This window comes from Sus scrofa, chromosome 15 (genome assembly GCF_000003025.6).
Source record: "Sus scrofa isolate TJ Tabasco breed Duroc chromosome 15, Sscrofa11.1, whole genome shotgun sequence".
In the NCBI taxonomy this organism is placed as follows: domain Eukaryota; kingdom Metazoa; phylum Chordata; class Mammalia; order Artiodactyla; family Suidae; genus Sus; species Sus scrofa.
The window spans coordinates 78,020,483-78,033,069 of record NC_010457.5 but is presented as its reverse complement, the minus strand read 5'-3'; the positions used below and the strand labels follow the sequence as shown (position 1 = coordinate 78,033,069).

Here is a 12,587-nt window from a genome sequence, read left to right as displayed (position 1 = left end):
AATGAATCCGACTAGGAACCATGAGGTTTCAGGTTCAAGTCCTGACCTTGCTCAGTGGGTTAAGGATCCGGCGTTGCCGTGAGCTGTGGTGTAGGTGTGGCAGACGCAGCTCAGATCCTGCGTTGCTCTGGCTCTGGCATAGGCTGGCAGCTACAGCTCCGATTAGACCCCTAGCCTGGGAACCTCCATATGCCATGGGAGCCGCCCAAGAAATGGCAAAAAGACAAAAAACAAACAAACAAAAAAGAGATTAAAGAAACAATAAAAAATAATGCATGAACCCTGACTGGATTCAGCTTTATTTATTTATTTAAGCACAAGACTTCCTAGAACCAGGGAAAGCAAAAAATTAAATTATACCAAAGAATTACCATTAATTTTCTTAGGTGTGATAATGGTGTTATGGTTATACATGTTAATATTCTTCATATATTCGGTCATGTGCTATGAGCAAACTGTCATGATGTTCAGAAACCTATTTTCAAATAATTCAGCAAAAATACACATATATTAAAGCATATATGGAAAAACATTAATTGCTAAATCTAAGTGTAGGAGATACAGAGAGTATTATCCCATTATCTTAACTTTCCTGTGTTTGCAAATTTTTATAATGAAAATTGAAGGGAAAAAAAACAAACCTGGGCAATAACAGCAAAATGCTAAGATTTCAAAAAGCTTAGAGATTTGGAATCATAGATATCCATTAGTTTGCTATATATCTTTTGTATGTCTTTTGTATGGATTTCATAATAAATGAAGTAACCTCAATATGTCTAGACTCATTAACTTAAAAATTCCCAACTACTGCATCTCTAATATTTAAAAATGTTTGGAAGTCTATAGAAATTATTAAAAATTAATTTCAAACTACTGCTTCTAATGTATATAGCACTTTGGTAATAATGGGTAAAGAAACAAGTATAGAGAAAAAGACACAAATAATGAACAAGAAAAGTGTCATAAGCTTAGTTATGATAACTATTTCTATAATTTGGATCGGCCTCTTCCAATTTGGACAACCACTGTTATCCAAATTAGTGAGGTTTTACTATTTTAACATGGAATTTAGCCCACAGAAGATAGGAACTAAAAGAAAAAGAAAGCAGGAGTTCCCACTGTGGTGCAGTGGGTTAAAGGATCCAGAATTGCTGCAGGTGCAGTATGGGTCACAGCTGTGGCTCAGATTCAATCCTACCTCAGGAACTTCCACATGCCATAAGTTTGGCCATTAAAAAAGAAAAAAAAACGACTAATATACCAAGGTTACAAAGCTGGTAAAAGTAATGAGTTTAAGGCCGAATCAACCTAACATATATACACATATAGGAGAACACATACAAAGTGCAGTTACATCAGTAAATCAAGAGAATAAACAAGCAAACAAAATATTAAGCAAGAGGAGGAAGATGAAATAAATTATAAGCATAAAATTGGTTTACATAATTCTTAAACGTTACTGAGAAATATTTGGTGACAGAGGAAAATGTTCATAATGTACATGCAGTTAAGTGAAGAGAGCATGACACTGTGATGTCAATTTTAGAAAATAATATAAATGACTATATGATTTTAAAAACTAGAAAAAAAATCCAAATACAGAAGTAATTATGCTGTGAGATTAGGCTTATAGGTAATTTTAATTCTTATATTCTTCTACACTTTTCAAAATTTCTGCAAAATATCCATTATTTCAATAGAGAAATATAAAAACTGAAATAATTTAAAATAAGCACTAGAGTTCCCTGGTGGCTCATTGGGTTAAGGATCCAGCACTGTCATTGCTGTGGCACAGGTTCAATCGCTGGCTCAGGAACTTCCATATGCCACAGGTATAGCTGTTTGAAAAAAAAGAACCCAAATTAATAGAAAGACATTCTTGCTATTAGAAAGACTCAACAATGTAAGGATGTTGATTCTTCCTATATTAAACTTAAATTTTAATAGGATCTCAATTTTTAAAAAAATTAACAAAACACTTCTTTGGAACTTGATAAAATGTTCATTTAGAAGAATAAACATTAGAGGAAACTTAGGAAAACGTAAGAGCAATGAGTGGGACCTAGTCACACTATATATTAACCACAAAATTTACTGTAATAGTATACTAATGGCTCAGCGGGGAAAAAAGGCCCAGAATAAACCCAAGAATATATATAATACTTTAGTATCATATAATAAATTTCAGCAGTTCTCCTGTAGTGTGGTGGGTTAAGGATCCAGTGTTGTCAATGCAGCAGCTTGGGTCGCTGCTGTGGCATGGGTTTGAGCCTGCCTTGGGAAATTCCACATGCCATGGGCAACCCCCCCCCACCCCTGCCAAATAAAATTAAATAATTATTGAAAAGACAACAAACTGGCAAGGAGTGAACCGGCTAAACTATCTGGAAAAGTGGAAAGCTGGATTCCTACCCTATGCCTTATCGAAATTAAGATTCAAAGAATTCAACTAACAAAATTAAAAAAAATTTTTTTTTAAATTTTTTCGTCTTTTTGCCATTTTCTTTGGCCACTCCTATGGCATATGGAAGTTCCCAGGCTAGGGGTCGAATCGAGCTATAGCTGCCAGCCTACACCACAGCCACAGCAATGCGGGATCTGAGCTACGTCTGCAACCTACACCACAGCTCACGGCAACACCGGATCCCCAACCCACTGAGCAAGGCCAGGGATCAAACCCGCAACCCCATGGTTCTAATTGGATTCGCTAACCACTGAGCCACAACAGGAACTCGACTAACAAAATTTTTTAAATAATTAAAATAATAAACCTTTTCGTAATATTAAAGCAGGGAGAACCTTTTTATAAGTCACAGTGAAAACTCATAAAAGAAAAAGAAATTTCCCTAAAAAAGTTTTGGAAGTCCCCACTGTGATGCAAAGGAAACAAATTTGACTGGTATCCATAAGGATGAGGGTTCGATCCCTGGCCTCACTCAGTGGGTTGAGGATCCAGCATGTCATGAGCTGTGATGTATGCCACAGACATGGCTTGAATTCTGCATTGCTGTGGCTGTGGTCTAGGCTGGCAGCCTTAACTCTGATTAGACCCCTATCCTGGGAACTCCATATGCTTCAAGTGAAGCCCTAAAAAGCAAAAATAAATAAATTAAGTAATTTTTTAAAAAAAGTTTTAACTTCTACATAACAAATTTAAAAAGTCAGAACAGGGAAAAAGGAGTTCCCTTGTGGTATGGAGGGATTAAGGATCAGGCATTGTCACATGCCTCAGGTGTGGCCAAAAAAAAAAACCCAGGGAAAAAAGTATCTGCAACATGTAACAAAAGAAAGACTGATTCTTTTAGAATATGATTCTTTTTTTTCTTTTTCTTTTCTATGGCATGGCATATGGAAGTTCCTAGGCTAGGGGTCAAATCAGAGCTGCAGCTGCCAGCCTACACCACAGCCACAGCAACACCAGATCTGAGCTGTATCTGTGACCTATAACACAGCTCACACGAACGCTAGATCCTTAATCTACTGAGCAAGGCCAGGGATCGAACCTCATGGATACTACTCAGGTTCATTACTGCTAAGCCACAAAGGGAACTCCAGAATGTGATTTTTTTAGAATATGCTTCTCTTAGAATTAAAAATAATTTTAATTATCAAATCAAAAAAATGGTCAAAAACAGTGGGAAAAACTCAGAAAATAATAGGTGTTTGCAAGGATGTGAAGAAATTGGAACTTTTGTGCATGGATGGTGGGATGTAAAATGGAGCAGCAACTGCTACCTAAAATAGTACAGAGGTTCCTCAAAGAACTAAAAAGAAAATTACAATTATAATCCAGGAATCCTACTTCTGGGTATGAATCCAAAAGAATTAAAAGCAGGATCTCAAAGAGATATATGCACACCCACAGTCATACCAGCATTATTCACAACAGCCCAGAGGTGGAAGCAACTCAAGTATCCATAAATGGATGCCAGGGAGTTCCCATTGTGGTTCAGCAGAAACAAATCTGACTAGCATCCATGAGGATATGGGTCTGATCCCTGGCCCCATTATGAGCTGTGATGTAGGTCGCAGATGCAGCTCGGATCTGGCATTGCTGTTGCTGTGGCACAGGCCGGCAGTTGCAGCTCTAACTGACCCCTAGCCTGGGAACTTCCACATACTGCAGCTTGGGCCCTAAAAAGACAAAAAAAATAAATAAATAAAAAAACTTTAAAAATTAAAAACATAAATGGATTAATGAATAAACAAAATGTGGTATTTTCTATATATAATGGATATTATTCAGCCTTAAAAAAGGAAGAAAATCCTGCCAGGTGCTACAATGTGGATAAATCTTGAGAATATTATGCTTAATAAAATAAGCCTGTCACAGAAGACTTCCACTTATATAAGGTATCTAAGGAATCTAATGTAGTCAAATTCCAGAAACAAAAAATAAAACAGTGTTAGAGAGGGAAAACAGGGAGTTTTTTTAATGGGCAGTTTCAGTTTTGCAAGATGAAAAGTTCTGGAGATGAGTTGCACAACAACGTGAATATACTAACACTATTGAATTGCACACTTAAAATGGTAGAAATAGTTAAGTTTTAAGTCATGGGGTTTTCACTACAATTGCAAATTAAAACAGGAAGGTACAACTCAACAGCAAAAAAAAACAAACAAAAAAAAAACAAAAAAAAAACCAACACAACTGTAAAATGGGCAGAAGACTTGAACAGACATTTCTCCAAAGACACACAGATAGCTAACAGGCACACAAAAAAATGTTCAACATCACTAAGTCTTAGAGAAATGCAAATCAAAACTACAATGAGGAGTTCCCGTCATGGTGCAAAGGAAACGAATCCAACTAGGAACCAAGAGGTTTCGGGGTTGCTCCCTGGCCTTACTCAGTGGGTTAAGGATCCAGCATTGCCATGAACTGTGGTGGGTGTAGATTGCAGACATGGCTCGGATCTGCCATTGCTGTGGCTCTGGCGTAGGCCGGCAGCAACAGCTCTGATTAGACCCCTAGCCTGGGAACCTCCATATGTCGCTGGTGTGGCCCTAAAAAGACCAAAAAAACTACAATGAGGTACCACTTCATACCAGTCAGAATGGCCATCATGAATAAGACTACAAATAACAAATGCTGGAGAGGGTGTAGACAAAAGGAACTCTTGTACACTGTTGGTGGGAATACAAATTGGTACAACCATTATGGAAAACAGTATGGAGGTAGCTCAGAAAAGTAAATATAGAACTACCATATGATCCAGCAATCCCATTCCTGAGCATATATCCCAACAAAACTTTCCTTGAAAAAGACACATACACTCGCATGTTTATTCCAGCACTATTCACAATAGCCAAGACATGGAAACGGCCTAAATGTCCATCAACAGATGAATGGATGAAGAAGATGTGGTATATATACACAATGGAATACTACTCAGCCATAAAAAAGAACAAAATAATGCCATTTGCAGCAACACGGATGGAATTAGAGACTCTCATTCTGGGTGAATTAAGTCGGAAAGAGAAAGACAAATACCATATGATATCACATATCTGGAATCTAATATATGGCACAAATGAACCTATCTACAGAAAAGAAACTCATGGACTCAGAGAAAAAACTTGTGGCTGCCAAGAGAGAGGGAAAGAGTGGGATGGACTGGGATTTTGGGGTTAATAGAAGTAAACTATTGCATTTGGAGTGGACAAGCAATGAGACCCTGCTATATGGCACAGGGAACTATAATCATTTATGATGGAACATGATGGAGGATAATGTGAGAAAAAGAATGTATACATACATATATATAAAAATAACTAGATCACTTTGCTGTACAGCAGAAATTGACAGAACATTGTAAATCAACTATAATAAGAATTTATTTAAAAAAAACAAGCTACATTTCATCCATCATAGGGGTAGGATATTTTTTAATGAAAATATGCAACATTAACTAGGGTATTGTTAAAAAGGCAAGCTTAAAAAAAATCTGGGGTTAGAGTTCCGGTCGTGGCTCAACGGTTAATGAATCTGACTAGCATCCATGAGGACTCAGGTTCAATCTCTGGCCTTGCTCACGGGGTTAAGGATCTGGCGTTGGCATGAGCTGTGGTGTAGGTCTCAGAAGCAGCTGAGATCCCACGTTGCTGTGGCTGTAGCATAGGCCAGCAGCTATAGCTCCGATGGACCCCTAGCCTGGGAACCTCCACATGCCATGAGTGCTGCCCTAAAAAGCAAAAAAAAAAAAAAAATCTGGTGTAATAAGCATAGGTACTTCTTGGAAGGCAATTTAGCAACAACTGCTGAAGTAGAATATGTTCATATACCTTTGATCTAGCAAAGTAAGTGGTTCTTAAACAGAGATAACTTTATGAGAGACCCTCAGGGGATGTGGCAATGTCAGAAGACATTTTTCACAACTGGAGGGAACAGTTACTGGAATCTACTCAACAGACCAGCGATGCTGCTAAACATCCTATAAACATCCTAAGACGTACAGAATAACAAAGAATTATCTAACCCAAGAAAAGAATTACCTAACCCAAAATGTCTAAAGTGCTGAAGTTGAAAAACTCCAAACCAGCATTTCAGCCACACATTCTATGGATCACATACACCAGGATATTTACTGGAGAATTACTTTTTTGTTTGTTTTGTTTTTTAATTTTATGGCCCACACATGCAGCACATGGAAGTTCCCGGGCCAGCAACCTAAGACGCCACAGATGTGGCAATGACAGATCCTAAATCCACTGCACTGGGTAGGAGATTGAACCAGCAATGCCAAAGAGACAAGCCGGATCATTAACCCACTGTGCCACAATGGGAATTCCTGCAGACAAATTCTTAACCCACTGCATCACGGCAAGAACTCCGAGAATTACTTTTAATAGCAAAAGAGAAGAAGCAAATCTATCGATAGAGAATACTTAAATAAGTTATGATATAGTCAAACCATACTACATAATTTAAAAGAATGAGGAGACTCTATATGTAGTTACAAGTAATGATATTCAAGACACTGCTAAGCTAAATAACAAACAGCTTTACAAGAGGTGCCTGGTTTATGAAAAAAGAAAAAAAACCTAGATGAGTATTATTTTTTTTGTTCTTTTCAATGGCTGTATCCCCAACATATGGAAGTTCCTGAGCCAGCAACTCAATCTGAGCCACAGCTGCAACCTACACTGCAGCTGTGGCAATGCTGGATCCTTTAACCCACTGTAGGCTGGGCCAGGGATTGAACCCATGCCTCCACAGTGACCCAAACCACTGCAGTTGGATTCTTAACCCACAGCAGGAACTCCAGTATTAACTTTTTAGTGAGGCATCAGATCATTGTTACCTTTTCTGTATTTGTTATGTTTGCACTGCTTTAAATAAAAGCAGCTAACATTTTTTGAGAATTTTTAAGTCAAGTTGTTTAAGCACTTTACCTGTATTTAACCTCATATTTAATCTTTACAATCACTATAAAGTAAGTACTATTAACCCCATTTTAAAGATGTGAAAATTAGGAGTTCCCTGGTGGCCTAGCAATTAAGAACTTGGCATTGTCACTGCTGTGGCTTGGGTTACTGCTGTGGCTTGGTCCCTGGCCCAGGAACTTCCATATGGTGTGGGCACAGCCTAAGTAAATAAATAAATAAAGTTTTAAAATTAAAAAAAAAAAAAGATATGAAAACTAAGTAATGGAACCAGATTTCATGCACACACAATTATTTTATAAATAGCTTTACTGTGGTGTAATTTACATAGCATACACTCAATTGTTTTAAGTATACAATTCAACGATTTTTGGTAAATTTAGAATTGTGCAACCACTACCACAATCTAAGTTTAAAACACTGCCATCACTCCCAAAAGAAATCTCATGCCCATCTGCAGTCATTCTGTTCCCATCCTCAGATCCAAGCTACCACTAATCTTTCTGTCTCTATGGATTTGCTTTTTCTGAACATTTCATACAAATGATCACACAGTATGTGGGGGGGGAATGCCTGATTTTTTTCACTTTAGAATGTTTCTGAGGTTCATCCATGCTGTAGCATGTATCAGACCTTCATTCCTTTTTTAATGTAAAATAGTATTCCAACATATAGATATACCATACTTTGTTTGACCATATACCAGTTGACTGATATCTGGGCTATTTTTTGGCTCCTGTGAATAATATTGCCATGAACATTCATGTACAAGTTTTTGCATGGACATACATTATCATTTCTCTTGGGTTTCACTTCTCTAGGTATTTTGGGCTATCTAGGAGTTGCATTGTTGAGTCATACCGCAAATACATGTTTTAACTCTTTGTTGCCATCAGGAATACATGTTTTTCCACATCCTCACCAATACTTACTATTATTTTCATAAGCAAAAAAGTAAAGGTAAAAATTTTTAAGATGCTGAAACCACTTATACCTGTCACATTTTGCCACATGGTACTGTCTATATGTAAACTCTGCCACCTCTCAAACAGCTACCCACTCCATGACATAAATCAAGACAATAAAATCTGAATGTGTCCAATAAGTGCAGAAAATTAAACATTAAACTGCAATAAACAATATAATACACTATACAAATGAGTGCAATAAACTGCTCTTACATAAAATTCTACTTCAAAATTTAAAAGATTATGTATACACACATAGTACATACTACTACTACTTAGAAAAGGCATACATACCTAATTTTAGTTCAATTGCTGTGTTGGTATTACATTTGTATTCTGCAAGTTTCTTCTCAACTGCACTCTTGTATTCAACCAAAAATTTCTCCATAGCACCAAATCCTGAGAAAAAGGTTTTTAAAAAGTCTCGTTGGAAGTAGTTAAATGGTCAAACCTACAAACAGGGTTCTTATTAGAAGTGGAATAGAGGTAAGACTTAAAACATGTGAATAGATCACAGATCTCCATATACTCCTAGGTAAATGTACTGAGTGTGACTGTCTCATCATAAAACTGAAAAAACATCACTTTTGAGATACAGGCTTATGAACTAGACCTGCTTTACATAAAAGAGTAAACTTGAAAAATAACATGACAGTCTACTGACATTTCTGAATATTTAATACTAATATAAAAATACCTGCTAGGATTTATACCTAAGTAGCCTTTTTAAAACAAATATAAAAGGATGCCATTGCTCTACTAAGAATCAAAGTGAGAATGTATTTATAATACAATAGCTTTTTATTTCGATATATTAGAAAAATTCTACCTGGAGTACTTCCAGATCAACTATTACAAAATCAACAACTAATAATGCATAGACAGATGATCTCAGGAAGGATACACAAGAAACTGGTAACCACTGTTATTTCTAGGATAAAAGAGAAGGAATGGGGACAGGGTTAGGAAAGAAAATTTTAAATGTATTAACAAAGTTTTTTTTTTAAACTATGTGCACAAAGTCACAGACTACTGGAGTACCTAAATGATCTCACTTCACGTGGCTACCCATCAACGTAATAACAATTAACAATGGAATAAATCATCATCAAGAGAAACTTTCAAGCAACAATGACAGTAAATCACCTGAATGATCACAAAAATTAGGGAAAATTCAGGAAAAAAAGGTGATGAGCAGAAATAAAAAAATGGGGTACAATGACACACCATAAACCTCAGTAATTGAATAAAAGCACATACCCAGAACATGGGCAACACCTGAAGCAAAATAGATAAACGGTTTGGAGTCAATTGTTTGATTCAAACCAGGCTCCACCATTTACTTACTAGATCTGTGAACTACAACACATTAGTTTTCTTCTCCGACCCCAGTCATAAATATTAGTTTAATCCTCATAATTCTATAAGACAAGTAGCTACTATATCAGCCCCATTTCATACTCAAAAGCTCAGGCTTTTAGAAAGAGATCCGGTTGCTTAAAGGGCACCCAATTACCAAATGGCGGGGCTGAGATTCAAATTTAGGCATAATTCTTATAATAGGTATACCCTGTGCAATACACATCCCCCCAACTCTGTTACTGCACCAGTATATCCCCAAATCCTACAGTCTCTATCTGGTAGAAGAGCCCTTCCTTAAACTTCTGCAGAGCTCATCATGCCTGTCAATCCAGCACATCCATGAAAGTGTACTGAGACTACTATGAAGGCACGGGGTAAAAACTAACTTGAAAAGATATGTAACTGGGGGGAAAAAGCAAATACATCAAAACAGTCTTAATACACGTAAAAAATAACGGAATTATTAATTTATAGAATAAACACAAGAGAATCATAACAGGCGCACCCTAAAAGAGAAGTTTAGATGAAGGAAGAATGCGAGAATCACCTTTCTCAAAGGAAATCTAAATAGATCCTAGGAATACTAAGGTGTGAGAGATTAAGGAGACCATAACGAGACAATCAAGATTCAAATGAGAGCCTCAAGTCAGGGCAAGGCAGCAATGCAGTAGCACAGAAGCTGACTGTAGCGGAAGGTGGAGGGAGAACTGGAAAAAGAGGGTCTGAGCATTAAAGTCAGCTGGCGGGAACAGAACCAGACCAGTAGCAGAGGCAGCAATGGGCAAGGGGAACAAGAAGAAAAACAGGCCTCCAGGCATCTGGCACCTTACAAGCTCAATCGCGACGCTTCCTCCAGGCCTTTTTGGCCCCCGCAGGCGCCGAATTCCCCCCAGAAGGCGCAAAACCCAGAGCCGTTGGGGGCGGGGGCACGAACCTCGGAGACAAGGAGCTAGGCTAAGAGTTCCGCGCTTCAAGGCTAAAACAGGCCTTCTAGAACCCAGGCTAGAGCCCGAAAGTTCCAGGCGGGCACTGTCACCACCGTCTCGGCGTTCTTTCCCAAACCTGCCCTCCCCCTCCCCTTGGTAAACTTTTCCCGGGAACTTACCCGCCATTTCCGAGCTGCGAGCACCCGCGGCCGAGGTAGGACGAATCAACCCGCGCGCTCCCTGGCCGGAAGTGAGCGCACTTACTGACGCATTTCCCCCGCCCACCCTTGGCAGGTCGCTGGCCAATGAGAGGAGGACGTTTGAGGCGCGGCAGGGCGGAAGCCCCTCGAGAGGCGGGGCTAACGCCGCCGGGGAGGCTCCGACGGTTGCCTAGCCACCGCGAGCTCCACCAGCCCATTTGCAGGCCTGAATTGGGGGCGGGGGCTGCAAAGGGACGTTCTCTGCTGAGGCGCTCGCGGCTCGAGGAGTTTCTTTGGTGTTGATTTGAGTAATATACATACCTTATGGCTGTTTTCTGTTCCTCCCTAATGATGTTTTGGAGACTGGTAGAAAAACTTTCCCTTTGGCCTGGACAGTAGATCACAGCACCTGAGCCCTAGTTTTACAGGTAAAATATAGGGATTGAGTTTTACTTGTGGGAGAAATTTTCAGTTGTTTTGTGTATTCCTGTTTTTGCCAGAAATACTTATTTAACATCGTTTTTCTTTTCTCTCATGTTCTTTTAACAGTATGTACACAGGGTGATATTTAGGTACTTGTCTTTCACTTTTTAAGATTATTAGGCAACAGTTTAGTGCACCGAAATTGCTACCTAATAATATCTCAGGTTACCTGTTCTGGTTCTCCATGTTTCGAGTCCTCGTGGCCTAAACCACATCACAGGATGCTGCCTGATTTGGACCATACGATTCGTTAGTATTTAGTAACTGCTGAAAATATTTGACCCAGGGAATAAAACACTGTTTAGGTATCCAAAAATACTCCCACAATGTTGTCTGTGTACAAAATGCCTTGTCTCAAGAATATTGGTTAATAGGTTTTATAATGATATACTATAACTAAAGTGGACCCTTGGGATGATAATCTAGAACTAATGCACTCCCTCATTTTAATGATGAGGAAACTAAAGCCCAGAAAAGAGAAACTACCCAAATTCACACTCAATATACAGCTTGCACCAGAGCCCAGCTCTCAGGATGCTCAGCTCAGCATTTGACTACATGGAGCCAGCCCTCCTGAAGATAAAGATCAGAAAAGATACTGAGAATGCACAGATCCTTTTCCTTTAAACCTTAATGTTAAGAAAACTGAAATCAGTGTCGCTAATGACATTATGGATCAAAAAGGAGAACAATTTTTTATATAAACACATTTCAAAAATGGCAAGCTTCATTTTTTCCAAAACTTATTTGTAGATAAGTCAATAGCTGACAAGCATTTATGATCCTTAAAATAAGAAATCAAGAGGTGAGCTCTCATTATGAAAGGAACCCGATGAGGATCCATGAGGACTCAGGATTGATCTCTGGCCTCCCTCAGTGGGCCAAGGATCCGGCATTGCCCTGAGCTGTGGTGTAGGTGGCAGATGTGGCTCCACTCCCATGTTGCTGTGGCTTGGTCTGGCAGCTGTAGCTCCAATGTGACCCCTAGCCTTGGAACTTCCAAATGCCATGGGTGTGGCCCTAAAAAGCAAACAAACAAACAAAAATGGAGGGATTTGTCTTAACTGCAGCAAATCTGAAACAGATTTTATGACTTTATGTGACTATGGTTAGTTGTAGGGAAGAAATGTGATGAAACAATAGATGATAATATGAATAAGAAATGAGATGAATATGAATAAGAAATATTATGAACCTTTATATTGTGTGACTAACATTTAGTATGATCTGTTTGCAGAACTGAAGCTACAGTTTTAAATCAT

The 12,587-nt window shown here is 38.5% G+C and overlaps 2 protein-coding genes across 2 annotated transcripts in view; one reads left to right on the top strand and one right to left on the bottom strand.

Annotated features, from left to right (window-relative positions):
* HAT1 (histone acetyltransferase 1) overlaps positions 1–10,923 on the bottom strand; it is a 57,523-nt gene extending 46,600 nt beyond the window's left edge. The window contains 2 exon segments of the mRNA XM_003483674.4: positions 8,649–8,753; positions 10,822–10,923. Coding sequence (XP_003483722.2) covers positions 8,649–8,753; positions 10,822–10,828 — 112 coding nt within the window. The 5' untranslated portion in view covers positions 10,829–10,923.
* The window catches only part of SLC25A12 (solute carrier family 25 member 12), a 125,996-nt gene continuing 124,548 nt past the window's right edge, over positions 11,140–12,587 (top strand). The window contains exon 1 of the mRNA XM_021075518.1: positions 11,140–11,270. The gene's annotated coding sequence lies outside the window, so the exon portion shown is untranslated. The remainder of the gene's footprint in view (positions 11,271–12,587) is intronic.